The sequence below is a fragment of the Camelus dromedarius genome, chromosome 3 (genome assembly GCF_036321535.1).
Source record: "Camelus dromedarius isolate mCamDro1 chromosome 3, mCamDro1.pat, whole genome shotgun sequence".
NCBI classification, from domain to species: domain Eukaryota; kingdom Metazoa; phylum Chordata; class Mammalia; order Artiodactyla; family Camelidae; genus Camelus; species Camelus dromedarius.
Genome location: NC_087438.1, coordinates 4,487,808 through 4,513,283, shown reverse-complemented (window position 1 = coordinate 4,513,283; position 25,476 = coordinate 4,487,808). Strand labels below are relative to the sequence as shown.

Genomic DNA, 25,476 nt, shown 5'->3' with positions numbered 1-25,476 from the left:
TTGTGACCCCTTATCAACCCAAAGGTTCCTGCTTTTCTTTCTCTGTCCAGAGACCCCTGGTGCTTACATGATGTATGGTTTCCTGCATTTGGCTTGTGCCCCTCCTTTCTGCCCAATTCCTGTCATTTGGTCTGTGTCCCCCTTTCTCTGCTCATATTTAGTTATCTGCCTGCTCTAACAATTCCACGTTCCCACTAGCGGTGTGTGGGAGTTTCAGTGACTCCATATTCTTGCTGAGTCTTGGGTGGGCTGTTCTTTTTAATTTTAGTTATTCTAAGAGATGGGTGCTGGTATCTCATTGTGGTTTGATTGGTGTTTCCCTAATGAGTAAAGATGGTAAGACTCCTTGTGTGTGCTTATTTGCCATTTGCAGGTATTCTTTGGTGAATAAAAATGTTTTAAAATATTTGTTATTGAAATTTGAGAGGTCTTTACACATCTGGATACAAAACCTTTATCAGATGTGATCTGTAAGCCTCCTCGGTAGCCTGCCCCTCCACACTGCTGGGTCTTGCTCCTGTGCATGACGCCCGGCAGGTGTCCACTCACCCGTTGGCACCAGATTGCCCAGGTGTTACAATTTTTTAAGGACATTTTCCTTTTGCTCCAGAAGGATGTTTTCTCTAGAGGCGTTTGTTTTACTTTTCACGATGTAGACTTTTCTAGGTATCCAGTGATTCTGGGGGATCAGTTCACATTTTGTCAAAAGCACCAGGAAAGCGCAGTAGGAGCCTGTAACTGAGGGGCGATGCCCCCCCCCCCCCCCAGTCTCCGAGCAGCACAAAACGAAAGGTGATCTACCACCATACAGAGGGTCCCCAAAGACCAAAACGTGGAGAATTTTTTCCTGGGATGCTGATGTCTGGTTGCTCTGGTGCTCCCCCCGAGAGCTAATTTCTGTTAATGGAAGGCCTCCGCCCTGCCCTCACTGTGATGTTCCCTGGGAAGGGCCGTACAGCTGACTTCGGGGCTTTGCATGCTCTTGGTGGGGAGCAGGAATGGCCTGAGTGCTTCCAGGCGGCCCTGCAGTGTGTGTTTCATTCCCGCCCTTGTGTCAGCCCTGGCATTTAGGAACTCCCCTCTTGGCGGGCGCACTGTGGGCTCTCCCCATCATCACCGCACCTCTGCCGGCCTCACCTGCCTCCGCTCCCACGGGTGCTGTGGTTACCCTGCAGTGATGACTCGCTCTCATTCCCTTTATGGGGCCATCCCCCATCCTTAAATTCCTTCACAGTGCCTGTAATGAAGGGCAGGACGGGGAGCAGAGACGTAAGGGCACATGTTAAGTTCATCCTGTTTAACCAGAAGCTTCTAAGTGTACCCTTCAGTGTACCCCTAGTGTACTCCTAAGTGCACCCCTAAGTGTGCTCCTAAAAACATAAACCAACTCCCGATGATGCTTAAGAAAAAAAAGCGGAGGTGGGGATGCCTCTTTCCAAATCACTATGGAAAGTAAACAAAGGAAGCTGCAAACAAATAATAACAGAAAATGTGATAAATGCTACATTTCAGTGTAGCAATTAGTAACAAAATTTGATCTAACTTATTAAGTGGCAAAGTCCATTTATTATGTTGATAAAGACAACTAAAAGGAATAATATTTAAAACTTTGGAATGAGAAGACGGGCAAAGAAATGCCAGATGAATTTATTGACTAAAAAAAGCACTGTGTCAATCTTCTTATCAAAGAATCAAATTCAAGGCAAAAGGCACTCAGGAGGAAGAGTATCTTAGATAGATAACAAGTCCAGACTGTAAGGTGGAAACTTGTGAGAAACAGCATCAAAACATAAAGCAAAACCTACTAGTGTGGGAGCCCACGCCCGGGTTGATACACTGTAACAGACCCCCCGCTGCTTGGGACCTTTAGGAGGAACAAACGTGCTTAGCACCTGCTTCGCTAGCAGGCACCTGTGCATCTGCACGTCTGTCTCCTTGCCGTAAAAAGCAGAGACAACGCCCTGCTTGCATAGTTGCGGTTTTAGCCTAGGGCTGCTTCCAATGGCAAAGCCATTGTGTGTCCCTTGCTATAAATGCTATAAACACTGGGCGTGCTTTCTGTAAGCCCCAAGACAAGGAACTGGCTGGTCTGGTGGTCTGTTTTGTAGTCAACTTCTTATATCTGAAGAATGTACCTTGTCGCCCTCCCCCCACGACTGCCCTGAAGATAAATTAAGCCTTTGTACTCATTGTGGATTTTATGATCTCGACCCGATCCTGTTTTTCCTTAAGCTCCTGCATTCCATGACACAATTGTTTGTGATCTTTTCTTTGATTGCACACAATAAACATGAGAGTGTTTGAGAGGCTCGAGGAGTTGGTCCCCGACTCCCTCTCCCTCTCTTGACTTTCCACAGAGGCTCGAGTCACTCACTCCGTCTCGGTGGGACCTCTGCTGGGCAGAACCCACATACTAGAAGTAAAAGGAAAATCTGACATGTTAGAAACAGTTGCAGAGAACTTTAACAATACAATTAATGTCTGATTAACAAACTATAGACCAAACAGCATAAACTTTAAAAATGGTGTTGTTACTGTTATAAAAGGTTTGAGGCTATGAAGGAAAACTTGAACTCCACAGTGAAGAAATCTCACAGAAAATGATCTCTATCATACCCACACATGTGACAAAACAAAAAGCTAAATAAAATCCCCCCAAATGGTTGTAATGTGAAGGAGAAGCCAGGCTGGGCTAACAGGGTAACTCATAAATCTAAGTGTAGTAAGTGACGGTTGACTGATCTAAGTTCTGCTGGGCTAACTCGTAAACCTGAAGTTTAATGTCAGTCTACTGGGCTAACAAGCTAACTCAAAAATCCAAGCTCAGCAAGTGTCAGTAACGTGATCTGTTCCTAATAGATAAGTTCCAGTGTACTGATTCCCTGGTTTTGCTGTTCGAGCCTTATTGGCTAATAGCCCCAAGCTTGTAATTAACCCTATAAAACCCCACGCACACATCTCGGAGGTGCTCAGAGCTTCAGAGCAGAAGCCCCTCTGAGCCTGCCGGCGTAATAAATCTGAGTACTCCAACCCTTCGAGTGGTGCTTGTTTCTTGGCTGGCCTGTCATTTCCGTAACAGTAAAAGGCACCATTCCAAACAAAAATTAGTTTCCCTAAAATATTTAGTTCGAAGTAAACCTAAGAAATGCAGCTGAGACTATTTAGAATCATAATTACAGGAACACGATTAAACTTAAGGAAATGTGGTCAATATTACAGAGTCTTAAAAGCTAAAAACACTCTTGCTGAGAAGAAAAAGTACTCCTTCTAAGTAGTTATGAATACAGCAAAATTTTTCCCCAAATTAGAACAGTGAAAATCAGATCAGGGCAGATACTAATAAACTAGGAAATACAGAGGAAGTTACCATAATAAAAGTAAAACAAACAAAAAAGAGAAGCTTTGAGAATATCTAGTAAAGAAAGTAACCTACAAGATCAGAATGTCAGTTTTATCTTGCCATTTCCTCTAACCCTGTTGGCAAACACTCATCTTCATTTCTGATCTGTATGGAGTCAAAATCTCAAAATAAATAAAATAGATGATTAAGAAAAAAAAGCAAAGAATTGATCCCAATGGCTAAAGTAGAACACAGATCAATAACCACGCAAGGAAATAAGAGTGCTCAACACAGCAATCTCAAATTAGACATTCCTGTTGAAACTACTCGAGAACCCTAATAATCACCTCTATTGTTCAATACTGCTCTTGGATTTCTTGCTAATTTAAGAAGCGAACAATTAACAAAAGCAACAGCTTCAAATACTGCAAAACAAGAACCTGAGATGTTTGAGAATGGTGGGACTGCAAGGCTAGAAAGCCTGAGAATAACAACAAAACCTGGAACTCATGACATAATCTCAGCAGCATGGCTGGTTGTGGAAACGTACAGACATCAAGAGCTTTGACTCATCCTGGTTATGAAATGTATTTGGGGAAACATGCTTACTCACAATAAAAAAAAAAATCAAGCATCTAAAAATAACCTTAGCAGAAATGCACAAGATTTATAAGAACAGTACACAGATCTTCCCAGAGACAGAAAAGAGTATTTGGCACGATGAAATGTTAACATGTGGGATGAGGATTTCAGGGCTGAAAATAACGCTACCGTCTGAATGTCGAGCGTGAACAATTGTCCAGATAGAAGCCTAACAAAACGACCAAACTTTAAAAAGTAATTTTATTAAACTCCTTAATTATTGTAATTAATAATGACTGATGATGATTTGCTAAGTTACAGTTTTCAGCAAGCAGAAGACAGCCAGACTAGACAGAGCAGGATCTCTTCCTATGTGGATCATCTATCCAGAGCCGGAGGGTGAAGCAGGAACAGTGTGTCAAGGCCTGAGTTAACCCAACTTTTGCACCCACAGTCACTTAAATAAAAAAGAAGCACAAACAGAAGTAAAGTTCACAATGAGCTTTTGGCTCTCAGACAAGCATCTTCCCGGCCAGGAACGCCTTCCAGAGCGCAGGGGCCCAAACCAGTCAAGACTTGGTCAAATTTCTGAGTTTTCTGGAGATCTGAAATATTTATTGTTTTATGATTTCAAGTAATTATTTAGTTAGAAAAAGTTTATTTGATCATAAAGTTTCCCTGTAAAAGCATCCCATTTTCTAGTGAAAATGAAGCCTAGCCACCTCAGGAAAAGTTTTCCGTGTAATTTTAAAACCCCAAGAGGCCCTAAAAAGCACAAACACCGAGAGTACAGCTTCCATGTGGAAATACGAGGGAGAGAAGCCCTGGTCAGAAGGTGAAGCAGGAGACGGGGGAGGGGGCTGATGGGGTGCCCAGGACGACCCTGCCACTGAGCATGGTCAGCGATCAAAGTGAACACAGACTCCACTCCCACTGCTCCCTCCGCTTCCACCTCTGCAAGGCGGCAGCAAAGGGAGGCAGCCATGTCCCAGGACAGGGAGGGTCTGCACCACGTGTTCCCTAGAGGTTTACAGAGGGCCCAAGGGGTTTCTTTTAAACCATCTGGCAATGAGTAGTGCATTTATTACTGCCATTGATGTCCGTGGAGTTTCAAGTGTATTTGAATAAGAAATTGTTTCCAGTTATGGTTTTGCAATATTGGGAGGGACTTTAAAAAAAAAGATGCCTTAAAAAAATTCTAATTCTACCTAGGAGGAGGAAGAACATCCATCTCATGGCCAGTGACCTGAGATGGGAGGGCTGCCCTGCGGCGCCTTCATGCTCCCAGCCAAGGGCCCTTCCTGGGGGACACGGCTTGCTCCTTAACATTGTCAGTGCCTTGTCCTGCTAGTGAAGTCACCTGTGGGCCAGGCTGGAGCAGGTGCCAGAGGCCTTTGCACCGGCCTCCGCTGGGCCTCTCCCTCCTCTATGCCCAGCTTCTCCCCTGGCCAGCGAGAGGCGTGGGTACAGCGTGGGTCGCCAGGCCCCTCTGACCTAGTGGGAGGAGAGGGATGTGAGGACAGGACATGCCTCTGTGGGGGGAGGGGCAATATCACCTTTGCCCTTAAACCGATTGCTGCAGGGGTTGTATAAGGGGTAGAGAAATGTTTTGGTCCACAGAGGCAAATTCAAAATCGGAGGAGGCCAGCCGCCATTACAGAGTTCCTGACTCCTGACCTGCGCGGCGTCACACTTCAACCTGCGTATCAATTTAGCTGGCCTGTTATTAGGTAGCTTACAGATCTGCCGGCAGACACAAAATCCCAGAGCAAATCTTGACAAGGATGAAGCAGCAGAAAAATCACGGAGACGTACATTCATTTACATAATCCCTGGAGGAGCACCGTCCAGGGGCTTCAAGTCGAAGAGAATTCCACTGCCAGGAACTCAGAACAAGAACGGAATCATAGCTTTTCTGAATTTTGGATAATCTTCAAATTTGTCAAGGTACCACCTGAAACAAGAAAAAAAAACACATTAAAAGAGGTTAATTTTCTCACTGAAACATTTAAGAGATGCTAACAACAGGGACAGTATTTTCATTGTAAAGGGATGCTGAGCTTTCTGAAAGTCATACTAAAAATTCTGGCATCTTAGAACCTTAGTTTGACTTTTGTCTGTATTGTGAATAAACATATCTGGTTATAAAGTGTGATTCATGAAGATGTAACCCATGTAATTCACCGCTATAGTGTCTAGGAAAATCACAGGCACGTGGCTGAGAAGCCGCTCTGCCCACTGGGGAGCGGTCTGCAGGCCCACAGCATGCAGGTCTAGGGGGGCGGGGGGCGCGAGCAGTGTGTCCTGAGTACCTCCTGGTGACTCCCAGAGTTTTCTCCTGTCCCCAGAGAGAACCGCTGCTCCAGACCCGGGGCCTGTGGCAAGGACGCCCGGCGACTTGCCAGGCGACACTCACACAAACCCGGGAAAATGCAACGTGGGTCGTTCACAACTTGGCCCTGCACTTACACAAACAGCTATTCTCAGTTTTGATATAAACTATACAAGCCAAGGCACACTCGTGCGTTGGGGTGGAGGGGACAGCTAGCTGAGGAGGGTGGTGACTAAGTGGATGGAATAAAAATTAAAATTTGCCAAGATGAGGAAATAGGCAGAAAAAGGGAGCTTCCATCAGCACAAAAGAGCGCTAAACAGACTAAAAAACATGATTTAAAGTAATTAGCGATCTGTTAAGATGGCAGATATATACGAAAACAACAAACTGAAAATGAGTTGGCAAAATCCTGATTTTTCGACAGGTGCAATGTCACCACAAATACAGAACCGCTGCGTATCGGACGGCCGTGTCGACTCTCACGTGCTGATCTGTATTCCCCAAGAGGCCCGTAATGAGAAAAACCCCTGGAAGGTGGTCAGCAGACCTGGGGGTGAAGCATCACCTCCCCTGGCGCAGTGACAGCAGACCTTCCAGGTCAACGACAGGCCTGAGGCGAGAGGGACGGTGGAGGGTGCTGGTGCCAAGCGCATAGGAGCACAATCCGAGCACCGACTCACGCGGGCCGGCGCTGCCGTCCAGAGGGCACCCCCAGAGCCTCGCTGAAAACCTCGTGCCCGAGGTGAGGACCGTATTAGAAGTGAGGCCTCTGGGAGGTGATCAGGTCATGAGGAACTTAGGCAAGAATGGGGTTAGTGCCCGATTAGAGCGGCCCCGCACCTCCCTGCCCTTTCCACCCTCTGAGGTTACAGGGAGGTGGCACCGTCTGCAACCCAGAAACGGCCGGGTTGGCACCCTGATCTCGGATTTCCAGCCACCAGAACTGCGAGGAATAAACAAACGTCTGTTGTGAATGAGCTACCCAGTCTACGGCGTGCTTGTTACAGCAGCCAGCACTGACTAAGACAGCCTGCTCGGGATCTAGGGCTCGGACCAGGAGCAGCTCCTAAGACCTCCCGATGGGTCAGGGGAGCGGACGCTGCATGAGCAGAGGCAGGAGGCAAGCTCCTGTCCCGAAACTGCCCGAGGACGAGGGCCTGCCGGCCGCAGACAAGTGACAGCGTCAACAAGCGGGAGCTGACAGTCACCCGGCCTCCCCGGGGCGGTGGAAGGGCAGTGCAGTGGTGCAGCACAGAGTTCCTGCTTGTCTGATCACCGAGACCACAGATCCACCCCAAGCAAATACACTCTCTGATTTATGCACATGTGCGTGTGCATACGTGTTCCTAAAAGGGCAGGCGGCATCTTTCTGTTTTCTTTCTCATTCATTTTTCTAACCCTAGTATCAAAGCTGTCACTTACGGGACACTGACCAGGGCTGGATACCAAGTTTTGGTCTTGATTTTACCACTGTTGAGCCTGAGTTAACGTCCTGCTGCCTTTCTGTTGGATGTAAAATAACTTCTCTCCGAGGGATGCCCACTTCCCCATGTTCAGATTATGCTAAATCTGAGGTAATTCTTTGAATTACTCTTCAAAGCAGTCGCCGTGTTTCTGGCTCACAAACAGCTTTGTGTTCCCAGCCTCTCTCAGGGAAGTTTTCCTCTGCGGGGATGGGTCCCGACAGCTGAGTAAACACTTTGCAAGAGTTCACAACGGCTATGTACTCAAGTCTGATGAAACAGGCTGTGACAATATGGCAACAGCTCATATTCTGGTGGGTCTTTTTTTTTCAAATCACTGCATCATCAACCATGGTGTCTTGAAGACACACTGAGTTCATTTTTTTAGGTGACATTAAAGTTAACAAACAGATAAGCATGGAATGATTTTTTATTTCAACAGGAGTCTCCCCTTGAACACTGTCCTTGAGGTTTGCCTCCAGCTTCCAGTATCTGGGGTGAACAACCACACCTGAGCCCACTCGCCCACAGACAGCTGCCAAGTCGTGTGCAAAACCACAGGCGTGGCTGCTGGAGAAAACGGTGTGAAAGCCTTCCCCCCCGACACTCCTTGCCCTCAAAACAGAGTATCTGTTAGCTACTTGGCACAACTGACCCGAAGCTTCTGACCTGCAGCTTTACCTACCAACATGCTAGTCATTGATGAATTTAAACACTTCCTGTCTAGTTCTCATAGAACGAAATTCATTATAATGAAACACTGCTTTGAGAACATTGTTAATAAGTCAAATATAGTTCAAGGACTAGCCTCACAGACTGTTTCCTTTTGGAATCAGTTTATCTGATAGTTTCATCAGTTGGGTTCACTAGATTCTAAAAAAAAAAAAAGGATAGTTTTTATTTTGTTCTCAGCTTGTAAATCCAACATTTCTGAACATACTTCCAGTCAACTGAATTAATTAAAATTGATTTCAACCTGACATCAATTTAAATAGCAAATGAATGAAAAAGAGCCCTTTCGACCCACGAATCATTCTGCAAAGAGCACCTTTGGGTTGTTTTTAACAAAGGCTTTTGTCTGGAAAACAGAATTATTTATTTTTTATTACTATATGTTTCACATTCAAATGGTGAGAGGGATTTTCCTGTTTTCATTCGAGAAAACATCTCTACTACTGGCTTGGCATGCTCTTCTTCAGTCTGCCTCTGTTCCAGTCTCTTAAACCATCAGGATTCTCTCACTTGTTTTTATTATTAGAAACCAACCAATATTCGCTTTTTAATATCGAAGATAACAAAGGTACAGGAATAGCATCTTCTCCTAGAGGTGACAGGAGCCTGAGAAGTTGACCTTGGGCCCCCTGTACTGGGCTGTGTGGGCAGGTGCTGGGGGGAGGGGGGAGGGGAGGAAGGGGTGGAGGGAGGGGGAGGAGAGGAGGCGGAGTGGGCAGGAGGGGGAGGGAGGAGACAGCTGGCTGTTGTCATCACTGCCCTTACATGAATCTAGTTTGGTTTTATTCATTTTCTAGGACTTTGTTAGATATTTTTAGTCTACAGCGGTAATAGCTTAGTATTATATCAGTCAAGCTTGTTTTGTGTATGAATCTTTCTGGTTCTGAGAAAAATGATTCACAGAAAAACAGCCTGAGATTTGGGGAAGCCGTCCAGCAGAGGAGAAAACTGAGGACCTCAAGGTCCTCTCTGCCTCTGCCTGTGGCCCAACGATTGGTTTTGGACTCATTTAGCTAAAACTTGGTATAAACTGGGATAAGGCAATAACGCGTCCAAACTCTAACCTGAAAATTGGTATACTGACGTCAGAGGACAGATGGAAAATGCTAGAAGTGTTTTAAAACGTACTGGTGATGCTGCTGAGCCCTGGTGACCAGGGTGCAGAACGTGAAGAGGGCGAACGCCCAGCCCTGGATGGACCAGGACGCCAGCGCGTAGCCGCACCACTCCACCACCTCCCCGAAGTAGTTGGCCGCAGAGATGTACTCAAACAAGCCGCCTAGGAGAAAACAGAGACAGCAGGGCGTTTACCACAGAACAATGCCGAACAAAACCCTGACTTCAGAGACACCGGTAATACTCGGAGAACATGAAAGTTGACTATGGGAAAATACAACCTTCACAGAATTTCCATCAATGAAACACACCCAACGTGACCAGTTTCACTATTTCATATCACAGCGATGTGCCTGTGTCAACACCTACCTGCTCATCTGACTACCAGCTGCCATGGCTTTAACACACTCTAATGTATCACTTCACTAGTTAATGGGCCCAGCTGACAAAACCTAAGTGAGGACAGGGAACATGGAACAAGTCAATGAACTAGTTTGGTAAAATGGACCTACATGGGCCCCTAGGCAAAAACTGAAGACAATACTAATTTCCAAGGACAGACTCACTCATTCATTCACTCATCAAGGCTTCAGATTCATCAAATCTACATTACGGGGCAGACCCTGCTCTAAGCACGTGGGGTGCACCGTGGGCGAGACCCCTCCCCCACATCTGGGCCATTACACCCCAGGGAGGGTGCAGAGGACTCAAGGCCAGAGGAGGGCAGGCCGGGAGGGGAAGTCGGGCTGGGCAGGAGGGAGGTCGGGGCGCGGGCAGTGGTCGGGCTGGAGAGCAGAGCCACACACTCCGAGGGTAACCACGACTGAAGTCACGTGAGGTTGACAGGGTTCTGGTCATCTGTAGCTGTTATTCCTGCGTGGTCTCCAGGAGGTTAAGCGGAAGGATTCCAAACTCAGCGCTCCTGCACCCTCCCACTTCCCCTCCAGTTTTAATTTTACCCACTGAATTTTTTTTTAAGTTTTAGACGCCCCATTGTTTTCCAGCTTACATCCACTTAGTTCTCTTTTTCGCATGTTACTCCTTTACTCGTAAGTTCAATTCCTCTTAGCTTTTTTAACCATCGGAGTATTCACCGTATAACCTGTTTCTATGAACGCTAAGATCTGTGCTCGCTCTCGTTCACGGTGCCGTTTCCTCGTGGGTCCCCAACTTTGGACTGTGGCCCTTACTCTGTGGTGTGTGGCCCGCTGGGCTCTCGGCCTGCGTTGAGGGCAGGTTCCCTGGGGACCTGGGCTGTCACTGGCCGCAGGTGGGAGCGCACCACCCCCAGGACCACGTGGAGCATAATTCATGTCCGGACGTGTTTCAGACCAGGCGAGCAGCACAGATTTGGGCTACAAACCAGTGTGAGGGTCCGAGAGTGGCTCCAGGCTCTCCCGAGGGCACGCCGGGCTCTCACACTCACTTAAGACTTTGCCCTCTGATGATAACTCCCTTTCCTGACACCATTCTGATGCATTTAAAAATTTCACCCCATATTTTTAACTGTTTTCAGGGGGAGGGTCAAAGTATCCTGCCACAAATGAAGCACTGGACACCCCTTGTAAACTGTAAATTCCTACTCATACTTTCTTTCCAAATACAGATATAACTAGAGTTTCCTTTTTGCTTAATAACCATTCAGTTAGTCAGAATTGCTTATCATTTTAATAAAACAATAATCCTGGTCATTGCTACTAATAATAGTGATTCTCACTGAAAATGTGCAATAAATAAATACTTCAGCTATGAGAGCTGGCAAAACTGAAACAGCAAGGCATTCAGTGCAGTTTGAGGATAAATTCCTCATTTTCCGTACATACCCCTTGGTATTTTATATCCAGTCTCCCCTGGTTTCCTGAGGTTCCTTAGGACATGATCTGAGTGGATGTTTATCAGAAGGCCAACCAACCACAAGACGAAACCTAAAGAAAATACATTACTCAAGAGTGTTATGGCTAAATAAACCACCAGGTTCACAAACTGAACAGTAGGACTGGAATCCTTCATATTACCGTCAGTGGTGTAACACATTAGCCGTAACTGGCAGGAAAAATCATTGTGACAAATACTGTCCCTTGCTCAGAAAGATGATTTATAACGCTGCTCCAGGCATGCTAGATAGCGCTTTGCTCTCCTAATAATACTAACACATGATCTAATATATTCAAAATGCTTTGACCAGGTGGCCACAGTCTGTGTTTTCAGGATGATTAGTATGATTAGAAATATGACTTGTGACTTTGGCCCAAGGCTCTCTTCTAGGACAAGGCATTACCATCACCAGTGAGTCAGCCCATGGGATTTATCTGTCTTCCCTAAAACCGAGTCTGAAGCCTGCCGCCTCTCCGTTGGGCAGACAAGGAGGTGAAGTCCCAGCACATAGCTGCCTTCAGGCCCCTTGGGGGGTGGTTCCAAGGAGCTAATCCCTGGTTCTCTTCTCTTCTTCTTCAATCATCTCATCTAAACAGTTTAATGCGTATCCATGGCGTCCCCCACCGCGATTTCCTGCTCACTCGTCCATTGGTATTCCTGGGTCTGTCCATTTCAGCTCCCAAGAAAATCTTCCACTGCCGGCTGTCCGGCTCTTACTAGACATCCCATAGCATCTGAACATCTTCTCTTCCATTCATAAAAGTCTTCAGAAGTTTTTCATCACCTTGAGGAGACTTCGTAGGACCGTATCAATGAATTCCAACAAGAAAAGGCAAAATGTCAAAACAGTGTTAATTTGATTGTCCTGAGATATTTAAAAAATGTGAAAGGCAGATGGCGCGTAATGGCGGCATTCGATTCTGTATCACAGAAACGTACACTTGGAGTAACATTATGGATTATTCGTCATTTATGCCAGTGGCATCAAACGGTTTTCCACGGTCAGAACAGGGACGTGTAAATCCCGTTCAGGTTACAGTAAGGGTTTCGGGGTTCCTTACTTCTGACTTTCCTCGGCAGCTCACTCTCTAAACAGTTCGTACCCAGTTTTGTTTTGTGATATGTTTTATGACCCCCTTGCTGGACCCATCAATTGATAGCTGACCCGCTCCCTCCTTTGAGTCTCAGTACGCCACTCCCAGGTGACCTGGCCCCCAGCGTGAGGTTCCAGAAAAAATCGCATTCTCAACATTTCATGCTTATTTTATTTCTCTTCTAGGAGGCAAGCTTCCTTTGTTGCACAGATTAGTAAGGACATTAATATTTGTGCTCATCTGAGCTAAACGTTTAATTCAACAGTTAGGGATCTTAACATCTCTGTACAAATTCTTTTAGATTAACTGCTGTTACTGCTCTGGAAGACTTCTTGTTAGGATTTGATGCCTATTTGCTTAGCTTTTAGTGGTAACTACTGTAAATATAATGAATTATTTATGTGATTTCAAGAATTATTCATGTAATTACAAAAGCTATAAACTTTATGAGATAAAGATAATACCCAACAAAGTAACCTCATTTGTTTTTTCAATTGGCATTTTCTTTTTTCTTCATTTTCGGTTTCTTCTGTTCAATGGGAGAGAGGCAGGAAGTCTGTGTACAATTTACTGATGCCTTAAATTTTACACCAGCTTCACAGAGGCACCTACAGGTAACATGGTCTAGCTGAATGACAGTTAAACTCACAGACCAAAAGAACTCTTTGGTTTTGTTGACGTTCATCAAAAAGTATCCAAACACAGAAATGATTCCCATGAGAATCTCAAGTAAACACTTAAAATCTTTATCTTTTAGTTGAAAATCAACCCCCTTTCTCTGTCCCCCACTGCCTGCTTCTGTAGGTCCATGTGATGAGCTGGTGTAAACCATCACTCTGTTATTACTCGATTTAGATCTTGGGCCAGCTGCTTAACATTCTGACCTTTCCTTCCTCGTGGGAACAGAATCTAAGTTCTGCCCTTTCCTGGACCTTGGGAGGCAGAAGGTATGTGTGCAGCTCCCGGCAGGTGGCCGAGCCTGTTCCCTCTCCTCCTCCTGATAGCGGGGGCAGAAGAAAATCAGATAGTCAAAGAGCTGGTAAATCAAGATGATGTTTGGGGCAGTGTCCAAGCAAAACAATTTGGTCTCGTGTTTCACAGAGGCAGAGATTTGTGAAGCTGGAGAAGGATCCTGAAAATGTTTGCATCCATCCTTCCTTTGAATGGATAAGGAGGCAGACCCCTTGTTGTGACAATTCTCAGGTATGACGAGGACACTGCCCTGGGAACACAGCTTCAATTCACAGAAAATGTATGACTGAGAAATGTGAAAGGGCTTCGTCAACAACAAAGTACTTCTCAAAATGTTAGTTTTCTCTTATCTACTTCTACAAATTGATACACATGGGGAAAAAGCCAAATGAAATGGAAGGTCACTTTATGGAGCTTAAGGTAAAGGAAGTGGGGCAGTTTGAAAATCTGATGGTCTAATTTCAGACTCTTAGTACGCTCCCACGGGAGCAAGTGCTTTCTGAATGTGCTAGAATTTCCAGACGCTCTGAGGGTAAACATTATAGGAGATCTTTCCTTAAAAATAAGATGCCCCAAATTATGTATTTAGCAACATTCTTGCAAAATTTTTTTTAACTTTTGTTTTTTACTGAAGTGCAGTTGATTTACCATGTTAATTTAGGAGGTATTTTGCAAATATTTTTGATGGCTAATGTTTTATGATCATTTTTGTTCAGGTTAGAACTTTGTTCTAATGAGAACTTGAAAAATGTATATTAATTTACACTAATGGATAAAAATAAAAACACTTTGAGAACTTCACAAACCTAACAGCGCACTCGAGTTAGTCTAACCGTAACAGCCTGATTGCCTTGTGGGAAGATGACCTAACCTGACGCCCTGTCATTTTCCAGAAGAAACTGCAGGAGGTTTAATGCCTATCTTAGATTACACGGCCGATTAGTGCCCGAGCCTCCTCTGTTTTAGTCCACTGCCCACCCTGCTGGGGCCTGCTGCTATTTTTAGGTGCACCTGAAGAACAGGTATTTGCACTTCCAGCCCTTGAGTGGGCGAGGGTGCCAGCACCTGTGTCAGCTCGGGCTGCTGATGCGGCCCCGGGACAGCCTGACTCCCTGCCGCCCAAGCCAGCGCTGCTGTCCCCTCCCGCCTCCCCGGCCAGGTCAGTCATCAACCTTTAGACCCTGTGTTCTCTCCGGAAATGTGTGTTTCCTAACTAGAAATGATTGGAACACGAAAATTGAAGTTATCATTAGAATGGTGGCAGGCATCACTAAGGACCTTCACCTGTTAGGAATCGGGGGTCGGTGACCCAGTCGTCTGAGTACACGGCGTACTGGCTCAGGTAGCGGCTCTGCAGGTAGCCGTTGTAGGTGCAGAACACGAAGGCCAGGACAAACGAGTAGAGCGGCGTGGGCTTCCCTCCTCGGATCAGAAGCGAGAAAATCAAGGTCCTCAGGAAACAAGAAACATTTTTGTTTTCAAAGCAACAATGGTAAAGAATCTAATTCCTGCAATTCTAAGCACCCTGTGTTTTTAATCTCGCTTTCTGTATAAAAGTCTTTCTTAGTACTTCTTGCACAGATTTACCACATCTGTTAAAAGCAGGATTTCTAGTTAAAGAATCAACCGTGTTTCAGTAACGTACACCATAGTGCACAAACTCAGGATTCTAACTATACAGAATGTGAATTGGAGTAAGCTGAAGGCTTTAAGAAGCTCTCAAAGCTTCCACCATCCTAAAACCAGTAACAAGGTCTAGTCTGAGCAGTGCGATTTGGGGGACACCATCACACTGCCCATCGCCAACGCAGTGGCTCTCACTCACCGGGCGCCCGTCACCAGCAAGGCCCCCCAGCTACCTGGGCAGGAGACACTGCTACACACACTTGACCCAGGACAAGATTAAGACAGAGTAGCTAAGGAATCTGCTCAAGGTCACAGGGCTGGTCAGTGGCTGAGTTTAAGTGTAAATCTGGGTAATTAGAAGATCATGTTTTTCTGTTATATGACACTAGTTTAGATGCACGTTACTAAAAGTTTAAAGAGAGAAAATATAAGGACAAGAAACTAGAAATGTATGGAGAAAACAGGGTACAAAATTTTATTCTGTGTTTGAATTTTCTCTTTCAACGTGTAATACATGTAAAGAGCGGGCATCACTACATATCCTACAGCCCTTAAGGGAATAAGAAACTAGTGTCAACTTCATGCCAATAAACTCAACAACCTGAATGAAACAGACAAAATCCTTAAAAGACACAGGCGACCAAAACTGACCGAAGAACAAACTGACAACTTGAATCCTATCAATGAAAGAAGCTGAATTTAGACGTAGGATATTCTAGGAGAGGCAAGACTAGAGCCAGAAGGGGCTGACGGCAAAGAGGCACGAGGGATGTTTACGGGGACACAACTGTTCGGTATCTCACTTGAGGCAGTGACTCCACAACTGCATCCAATCATCAAAACGGTCAAACCGTAGACTTCTAATGAGTGAACTTTATTTATGAGAATTACAGCTTAAAACAGGGAAAGCATGTAAAAAGTTATTACTTGCTTCCATTTCGGCCAGCTACTCCAGGGCAAAAACATAATTGATCGTTAGCAGTAATAGCAACAGCACGATAGCGTTGGCTGTGCGTCCTCAAGGCACTCTCCCCGCAGCAGTCTCACTCAGCATCTTGGGAGAACACGCACGTGACTGAAAAGCAGTCCCCAAGGTTCTCAGCTTGTTCAGCCCCGTTCCCCCAAAGGAGATACACAAGCTTAGGGCAAAGCATGAGTTGGATGTTAAGCATCCATTTGGCTGTGACGTCATCAGTGAGGTGGTAATTTGCGTGGAAGCTACAGTGTTGACCAGCACCTCAGAAAGAACAGGGACTCTCAGCCATTTCTCTCTTCATCGTGGAAACATGATTCACTCCTGAGCAGACAGTGGGTGCAGCGGGCTGGCCTCTGGGGTGCAGGCTAACTGCACATGCTCAAACCACGAGCGAGACCAGGCTTTGGTCTTGATTGGGGTACAAGGCTCCCTTAGAAACAGGCAGAGATTGGAAGTGCTGTGATCAGGCACTGCTGTCATGGTGACTTTCTGCCCCTCCCTGTTTCTCAGCCAGGGCAGAGGGCCTTGTGTTAGACTTGCAAGAAACAGTCAATGGCAGAAGAAGACAAGACGGTTCTCACCCTGCCCCTGAAGGCAGACTGGAGACGCACCAACAGTGAGCAGCTTACGGATTCTCTAGCCATGGGAAAGTAGAAAGGGGACAGTGTGGGGAGAAAGCTGAGAGAAAACTTTCAGGGAGTTATGGTCTCAAGGACTTTTCTGGGTGGCAAATTGCAGGACCGAACTGAGAAAGTGTTAGAATTCCAAGTTTGAAGAAATACAGGGAAAAAAGCTCAGGAAATAAGACTTGTCGAGGATGCAGGCGCTGGGCGTGGTTTAGAAAGATGCCTGTTAAAATGCAGAATGCTCAGTTCCTAAGAGACTGGGACTGATGACCTGAAGGGAACCCATGCTGACTTCAACGCAGGCTCACAGGAAGGGCCAGGGGAGGAAAAATCAGAAGCTTGAAATATGAAAAATAGCTCTTACTAAAAAGATTGAAGGAAAGCTTCAACGCTAGATGTCACAAATTCCTAAGTTACAGATGCACGAAGTGTGGAAGCAGCAACTCTGAGGAAACCTCCTGCAGCTGCGGCAGACACTTGATGGCTTTCTCCCAACCTGGTTTCAAGCTCAGGACTGAATTGTGAGCTGGTAAACACTGGCTGGCACCTCGTAAAGGTGAAACCCAAACCTCCCTCTTGTCTGGCTTTCTCGGATGCTCCTCATCCGTCACTAATGTTATGCCCGCGATATCAACATACATCTGGATTAGGTGTCAGCAAACACCGTCCTGGGGCCAAATCCAGGCTACCACCTGTTTCGGTATAGCCTGTGATAGCTAAGAAAGGTTTTTATATTTTTAAATGGAGAGGCGGGGGGAATCAAAAGAATATTTCAAGACACATGAAAATTACATGAAATTCAAGTTTCAGCATCCATCAATAAAGCGGTACTGAAACATGGGCACGGTCCCCCGTTTACACGCTGTCTGACAGAGCCCGCGGGCTGGCAATTGCATCTCTTTGCACTGCTGCTCGGGGCACTGCCCATCACCGTGATGCAGTGGTCTGAGTGCCCTGCGTATCACTGGGCCACAGGTGCTCAGCGCACACCCATCACGTCAGAACAGGTAGAGGGCATGCTCCATGCTCTGAAGGTACGGCGGAGTGCGGGCTATTTTGCCACTGCATCAGATGACAAAGCATCCTTTGGGACGCGTGACACCAGCTGCACCAGAAGAAGACTGTTAACTGAGATCCGCGCTAGCAGACTGAGCCGTCGTCGTGGCGTCCTCAGCTCATAGGAAACAAAAAATTAGAGAATCTGAAACACAACCCCATTACTGAATTTCTTTGCAAAAGAAATGAAAACAAGGCTACAACCACAGGAAGCTACGAAGCAGCTCATTTTGTCAGCCAAGCAAGGGAAACCATACACCTGCGGTGAGTTAATTAATTGCGGCAGCTAAAGAAACGTCCAGGAAACATAAACTTGTTTAACACGGTTAGCCTTTCATCGAAAACACTTGCTGGAGGAGTCAGGGCGACAGGAATGATGCTGATAGTCAGTTAAAAAGCCAGGCAGAAGGTGGAGGAGGCGGGCAGCCCTGGCTTTTGGTGTCCCCAGGTTTGCTGCTGCTGCTCAGGTGTCTAACCTAGGAATCAAATATTAAGGCTGAAGTGACCGAGGAATCAGGCTTTCTAAACAGTCTGCGTGGAACAACCAAAGGTGAGGCTGTTTCCAGAGAAGCTGAGGAAACACTACTTCAGTACAATCTACAGTGGCATCTGCTAAGCTGTTATAACTTGTGGTGGTAAAAAATGTGTGCAACAGACACAGACAAATTACAAATTTACAAAGCTTGTGAAAATGTAAGGTGTTTAAAGCTATTTCCTATACCAGCAGGTACTTTGCAAAAAAAAAAAAAATTATATTGTGCGTGTCTGAACCAACAGTGCGAACAGTGAATTTGACATTCCCTCTGTGGACTTGACCACTATTTTGAGCTCAAGCCAAATTTTCTCACTGAGAAAAACTGTCCTCAACCACTGTTATTGAGTTTTAAAGGGCATTGGAAATCAGCTTTTGTTGCAGACTTGATAATGTTTCTTAGTGAATCCACCTAAAACTGTAAGACAAAAATCACTTACATGCAAAATTTATACTGTGATAGTCATTTCGACAACTGACACTGTTTGAATCACAAGTTATGTCAAATGCTATTGATATACTTTCTATGCTATTAAAATTAAAAGCAGCAAGATCTCCATTCTCACGTTAGTTTGCTGTAGACAAATATCTAAGCTCAGGCTACAGTTCCACCAGTGTTTTTTTAAACCTTGGTTTCAATATTTCAAAAGCCGCTTAATTGTATAATTGAGGAGCTGCCATCTAGTTTTCAATTGAGAGACATTAATCTACGACGTCATGACATTCTGAAAGGCAAATGCCAAAGGCAGAACGCAACAGAATTCCATAAAAGCCTTTCAAGGCAGGATTATGTGAAATTAAAACCATAAACTTGTGGACTGGGATCTATATTTGGCAGTCCCTGCATGTGTGAAGAGATTTTTAAAGATAAAACTTCCTTGCAGATCAACACTAAGAGGTAGACACAACAGCTTTTGATGAGAAGGTACCCTAAAAAAAAAAATTACATTCCTATTATACCTGTATTATAAGAACTGCAATAAGGTACCATACTTTGAATTTTGTCAATACAATTTCTGTGAAAAATTGCTTTCTCTTTTGTTGTAAATACTTACACAATGTAACTTATTCTGTCCTTTGGCTCCAAAACTTAACATGGGCACCACCGGGCCCTTTCCAAAAAGTTTGCAGCCCTTGGTCTAGGTTAAAGTAGGAATTCTATTCTGGAAACATCACTTTGACTTTCTCAGAGGCCTGGGCACTTGGACTGTGGGCAGCCGCTGCCGTCTGGGGCTCCCAGTGGGTGGTGTGGGTGGCGGGGACTGCGTACCTGTGTCCTCAGTTACCAAATGGGAAGGACAGTCGCACTGACTTCTGCTCCAGTTCCTGCACGCGCCCCGGGAGAGTCTGGGGAAAATGTTCCCAGACGTCGTGGAGGGAAGATCGGGCTCTCTTTGGTCTTAAGTGAATGTCAGGGAAAGGGCAAGGGCTGGAAACAGGGCCTTCGAAAGGCTGACATGGTCCATTCTGTTGTTTTCTGATCTCTGCCCTTGGAAGGGACAGCTGTGGCCCCAATGTCTACAGGCCTGGACATAAGACCACTGAGGTCAGGAGGAGAACAAGCTGTCTCGGTCAAGGCCACCTCTTAAGGAGGGAGCTAAGATTTCCTTCCCGTCCTCTCCTTCCCCAGAGGCTGAGCATGCCCTCGGGGACCAGGCACCCTAACTCTGAGGACCTGCTGGCCGAGGTCCTCTGCAGCCGGACGTCCAGAAGCAACATGGCTTCCAGAGGGCAGTGCTCTGTTCTTGGCATCTTTTGGATTATCTTTCTCCCTTTGGGTTATTCCCTTTAGCTTTACGTCTGTTTCTTGGAAATCCATGCAGCTGTGGTCGGAAATATTTTCCTTTGACTTGGGCCAATTAGGAACCAGCATGGGGTCAGGCAGGGGGGCTTCTGGGCATGGCTTTCATCCGAGCTCTCACATGGACTCTGGGGGGTCAAGAGCAGCTCAAGGATGGCGGTGGACCCTGGCAGTTTATCAGGGTGAAGGATCCAGGGCACACCTGCTGGATGGACACCTTGCCATCACGACCCAGGCTCGGGCCCAGGCTTGGTCATGACAGGCACACACATTCAGAAGCCCTTCTCACACACTGCCTTGCCCTCACCCAATATGCTGACATGTATTTTAAGCCTTGACACCTAATACATTCAGAACAGACCCGATGAGTGAGGTCTGCTTGATTTGATTTGCTTTCTTGGGCCGAAGACCTGCAGTTGCTTATTGGAAAGGCTCAGAGAGAATCAGGCAAAATGAACAAATGAGCAAACCACAGAGTATCTGTGGGGCACTTTCTGAATTTTAAGAAAAAAAGAAAGTGTCCTGTAAGCACCATGAAGGAAATCGGATAACCAAGAAGAACAAGTCCCCAGAGCTAGCCACATGTCCTCCTCTCTGCCTGCAGAGTGGCACCCAGAGCTCCAGGCTTCTCACCCTCCCGTGTCATTCCCATGTGGTTTCTCGGACCATTCGAGCCAGCAGGCTTAATGCCTACAGGAAACCCAAGTCACTGGCAAAGAGCCACCATGCCCATCTGCCAGATGTGATCAGCTCAGGCAGGCAGCCACTGGAGGACTCCTCCTTCATCACTGAAAGTAACGTTTCAATTTCTGGAATCCCAGACACAAGCTCCATGGCCACGTAAGCCACACAGTAAACAAGAGTTATCTCTTAAAAGATTTTCCCAACAGTAATAACATTCCAGCTTCCTTGCAATGAGAAATAATGCAATCATCCAGTAAAAGCTCCGACTCCCCACATCAAAGCAACTGGGCATCCTCTCCCAGGATGGCCTGTGAGGTCACACACCCATGCTGGGGACACGAAATAGCTAACCTGGTGATTTGGCCGTCATTCAGGCAATGGCAGATGTACTATTTTTAAATGTTTAAAATTGAGAGTGGTTAATTTTTAATAACTGACTTTATTACTTTTTTTTCTCAGCTATTTGACATTATTGAAATCTACAGCACTTCTTAGGTTTGGATCAGTTCCTTTTGCTTGTCTGTCCTTCTGTAAAAGTCTCTTTCACTAAAAACCGTACAAAAATTTTTAAAAAGAGACTTTTTGACTATGATGATTATATTGCAATAAAGCCGCACACTTAAATAAGCACTCTGCCCTTTCAAGACAAGTTCACCAACACATGAATATTTCACTTACCATGCTTTACTTTGTGTAAAAGTTTTCCTTTTCTTAAATTACTTGAATCCACGAGCCCAGGGCCAAGGTTCTGGAGTATCCTTCAGCCTCTCCAGTTCTCTGCTGTGTCTTAATGTTACACACACCAAATGGCACATTCAAAAGAGAGGCTGGGGTGGGGAGGTATAGCTCAGTAGTAGAGCACGTGTTTGGAGTGCAGGAGGTCCTGGGTTCAATCCCCAGTGCCTCCAATAAGGGGAGAAAAAATGAGATGAAATTTTTAAAAATAACTAAGAGAGAGGCTGGGCCAAGCTCTCCCCAAGGACCATTAAGAGACCCCTGTAGGAGACACGATGGATCTGAAGTGGGGGAGGCTCTCTGAGGCAGTGCCATCAGGGATGGCAGAATCACCGTGCCACGAGGCCACAGCTTTGGCTGAGCACAGACTCTGGGATGGGTGATGGAAAGTCTGCACTCTGGTGAGGCGGAGGTGCATCTGGCATCCTTCCTCCATGGCCTCAAGATAAAGGAGGTCACTGGGGCCACCCAGTGGTAAATGACTCCATGCTTAAGTGGGACTTGGGTTTGTAACTAATGTTAAATGGGGAAGCAGATGAAGAAATAATCAATGACACACTCACTCACTGCTGAATGGGAAGGGAAAACCTGTGACACGGGGACCCTGAGTTCAGGTAGTAGAGAACTCTGCTAGGCAGGGCAGAGAGCAGCAGAACATGAGGTGAGACAGCCATGGAGGGAGCCACGCCCGGGGCCTCTGACAAACGCAGAGCAGCCCTGAGCTGGTGGTGGTGACAGCAGGAATCTGTGATTTCCAGCATGCACCTGCCTCAGGTGAGGAGGTAAGCCGTCAGACACCGCTCTATGCACACAAGTCCCAGGGCGCTGTGAGAAGATGCCGCCAGGGCTCGGGAAGCCCTGAGATGGACAGGAGGGGCCCTTTGTGCAGAAGGGACACAGGGGACGCTGTAACTGCAGGGGCAGCTCATGGGACAACCATGCTGTTGGCCATGGATTAAAAGACATTCCTACAAATGTCCTTCACCATCCTTGGGGGGGCTGGTCAGGGCCCTGGTGTCTGTCCCGCAGCTGTCCCTTCTTCCCCTCCTCGGCTGGCTTTCCCGCCCATCCCTGGCTCTTCTGCCCAAAAGATCCTGTTGATTCTCCAGAGCCTGCTTTGTATGTCTTGATTCTTTAAGGGAATACCTTGTCTCTCTGTAGCTCTGATAACGAGTCTAGCACCAGGTAGGTGAATCATTCCTTAGGAAATGCGACCCAAATGAAGACATAAAAAGACACAGGCAAATACTCCCTTCCCGCAGACCCTGGGAAGCCCCTCCAAGTGGCCTCGGTCCTTATCACTCCCTCAAGAGGCTAAAACTCCCCGAAGGCAGGGCCCTGTCCCCTCCTGTGTCCTCTCCAGCTTTGCCCAGCCCCGTAGCTGCTACCCCTCAGCCTTGTCCGTGTCTCCCGAGTGCGTCCTCTGGTTGGCGTTTCTCCTGCCACCAGCCTGCCTCGGGCTTGCACTCACACCTCATTTCTCACCCTGCCTTGAATGGTCCGCGGAGCCCGGACAAGGAGGGGGCTGCATAAACGTCTCCTGGGTCAGCTGGCTGGATTCGAACAGGTGCTGAATGCTCTCTGCACTTCTGCTCTCTTCCAAGTGCTCACTGACTTACGTCAAATGACCGTTTAATAAATTAGTTGGTTGGGTAGAATGGAAGATGTTTATCGTTTCTATCTGGAAAACTGGAATGTCCCCAAACCACACGGGCCACGTGTACCGTAATATGTATGACTCGAAAAAGAAAGAGCCCAGCAGTTAAAAAAAACTACACCTGACCCACAAATCCTTGGGAGCAGAAATTTTAAAGCCACTGGTCTAGAAACTGGGGGACTTAGTCCGAGCACCCTCTTGTCCAGCAACCTTAAGTGAATTCTGTGGCTCAGTGGCCTCCTCTGTATGAAACGATCTATTCACGTTCTGTCTCTAGAAGTGACTCAGCCCTCTGGGAGGCAGCATCCGGTCTCCCCCTAGAGATCCGAGACGCAGCGACACATACATCTCAGGGTAAAAAGCTTCAACTCCCAGCTTTTAGACAAAACTCTGCAAAGTGCTCCCTTTACGTCTTCCCACTGCCTTGTCTTCAGAAGTTTCTTATTGGCACTCGAAGCCGGCAGCAGTGAGCATGAATGTCACGCAGAGCATGTACCTGGATGTGCCCGTTTGCATGGCAAATTGAAAGTGGTGTCATTTGTCATCACTGAGCCCTCAGCTGTGTCAGAACCACACAGGCATTTCATGGAATTGTCTTTATTTAACACACATGCCGATCCCGCAGGCTGGTGCCTTCGCTGTGTCTGTTCACTGATGGGGAGGCCTGTTGCAGGCAGCTCAGTGACTCATCCCACGGCACCTCACCAGGGATGGGCTTGGGTAATACCAAGCAGTCTGTCTCCAGAGCTTGCGCTCAGCCTTTACAGAAACAGAGAGGCACAGGTTCTGGCATGTTTCTGGAGAAATGTATACAGATACAAGAATTCTCCTGACACTCAATCACATTACAAAACATCTAGCAGCCTGGCAACAACTTTGCTTATTGGACAAATCTGGGAGTGTCAGGAGCACGGGCTCAGTGAGCCTTTGTGGAACGTGGGCTCTGCCCATTTCAATAAAAGCAGACGAGGACACATGCTGCACCAGAAACTCGAGAGCGGTTTAGAGACACTCACCGACTTCTACTCCTCTATGAATTGGGTGTAGTAACGTGGGACCACAAATCAGAGAGGTCACGTAACCTGCCCAGAGAGAGCGGCACAGCTCCCTCACAGGCAGATAACACTCCTTTTAACTGGGCAGCCTTTGGAAATCTGAATGAAAAATTTTAAGTGTTGATTTTAAACGTTCGTTGGGCCACTTGGTTTAGCTGTGTGAAAGTCAAAGCCTGAGAGCTGGAGGGAGCCCCATCTCACTACAAGGCCCGAGGTGTTCAGACACTGCCATTTAACACTCTTCACCAAAGCAAAACATCTGGAAGTAACCTTGAAAACGTTATGTGTATTTAAGGTGATTTCTTGGAAAACCGCTTCCGCATTTGTGGGGCCCTTGCCAAAAGTGGAGGTGAAATTCTGAATGTGATCCATTCAAGCCCATAGAGTCAGTGCCATGTAAAGGGGAAATCACAGGCAGTTGTAGGAAACCGGTTTCCAAGTTGCAGATGACCACCTGGCTGGGCGAAAACAGCTCCTTCATCCACAACAAAGAGACCAAAGTTTAAACTGTAGAGAAGTAAGAAGGGATCCTGCGAGAGGGAACACGGGCGCAAGGAGAGGGCGCCAGGCCCTGGTGCACAGGCAGAGGGCAGGGAACCAGGTGGGGCAGGGAGAGGCGCGGGGCAACCGGTCCTTACCTTTGCGCGTAGTGGATGAGGAACATACCCAGGAGGATGCAGTTGGGCCAACGGTTAAGGCGCTCGGCCCGCGCGCCGGCGCACGCGAGGAGCGGCAGCGCCAGCGAGGGCAGCTCCTGCAGGACCCAGGCGGCCCGCGCCGGCACCGGAAAGGCGGAGTGCGGCGACGCGTAGCGCCCGTAGGGCGAGCCCACCACCCTGAGCAGCACGTAGCTCACGAAGCCCAGGGCGCACTCCAGGTAGGCGAGCGCGTCCAGCAGGAACTGTTCGGCCAGAGCCATGGCGGGGGACGGCAGGCGAGCTCCATGTCCTGCCAGCCGCGGCGGGCCACATATAGGGCACAGGCGGCGAGGGGGCGGGAGGCGCGGTTATACGAGGTCGGTGCCCGCTGCGAAAGCCGGGGTATGGAAACCGGGTGCGCGGATGCGACCCGTTGGACCAGTCCGGCTGCGCGCCGCGGCCCCGGGGGCGGGGCGCGGGAGGGCCTGCAGACGGCCCCGCCCTCCCACGCGACTGGAGTCCCGCCCGCTCCGGGGCCGCACCGCCCCACCCACCCACCGCCCCGCCCTTCGCCGCAGAGC

At 47.2% G+C, this 25,476-nt stretch overlaps 1 protein-coding gene and 1 non-coding gene across 4 annotated transcripts; one reads left to right on the top strand and one right to left on the bottom strand.

Annotated features, from left to right (window-relative positions):
* Positions 1-1,631: 1,631 nt before the first annotated feature.
* SRD5A1 (steroid 5 alpha-reductase 1) lies at positions 1,632-25,376 on the bottom strand. 3 transcript variants are annotated; one of them, XM_010985983.3, is made up of 5 exons: positions 24,896-25,372; positions 14,794-14,960; positions 11,392-11,493; positions 9,581-9,731; positions 1,632-5,876 (listed from the first exon to the last, which is right to left on the bottom strand). In XM_010985983.3, the coding sequence occupies exons 1-5, from the start codon at positions 25,174-25,176 to the stop codon at positions 5,810-5,812; spliced, it is 768 nt and encodes a 255-aa protein (XP_010984285.1). In that variant the 5' UTR covers positions 25,177-25,372; the 3' UTR covers positions 1,632-5,809. The 3 variants fall into 3 exon arrangements, with proteins under 3 accessions (XP_010984285.1, XP_031298911.1, XP_064335456.1); XM_031443051.2 differs by lacking the exon at positions 24,896-25,372 and adding an exon at positions 16,046-16,236 and having other exon boundaries at positions 14,794-14,978; XM_064479386.1 differs by lacking the exon at positions 11,392-11,493 and having other exon boundaries at positions 24,896-25,376.
* TRNAS-GGA (transfer RNA serine (anticodon GGA)) lies at positions 21,647-21,718 on the top strand. Its single transcript has one exon. It is a non-coding gene; the product is annotated as a tRNA-Ser (tRNA).
* Positions 25,377-25,476: the final 100 nt, after the last annotated feature.

What these genes read in the sequence shown, in the direction of transcription:
- SRD5A1 (XM_010985983.3), bottom strand. Translation starts at nt 25,176, where the DNA reads ATGGCTCTGGCCGAACAGTTCCTGCTGGACGCGCTCGCCTACCTGGAG. An exon ending in CGACCCCCGATTCCTAACAG is followed by an intron (nt 11,494 to 14,793) that starts GTGAAGGTCCTT and finishes TATTTTCTTTAG; the next exon opens with GTTTCGTCTTGTGGTTGGTT. An exon ending in AGGGCTCAGCAGCATCACCA is followed by an intron (nt 5,877 to 9,580) that starts GTACGTTTTAAA and finishes TTCTTGTTTCAG; the next exon opens with GTGGTACCTTGACAAATTTG.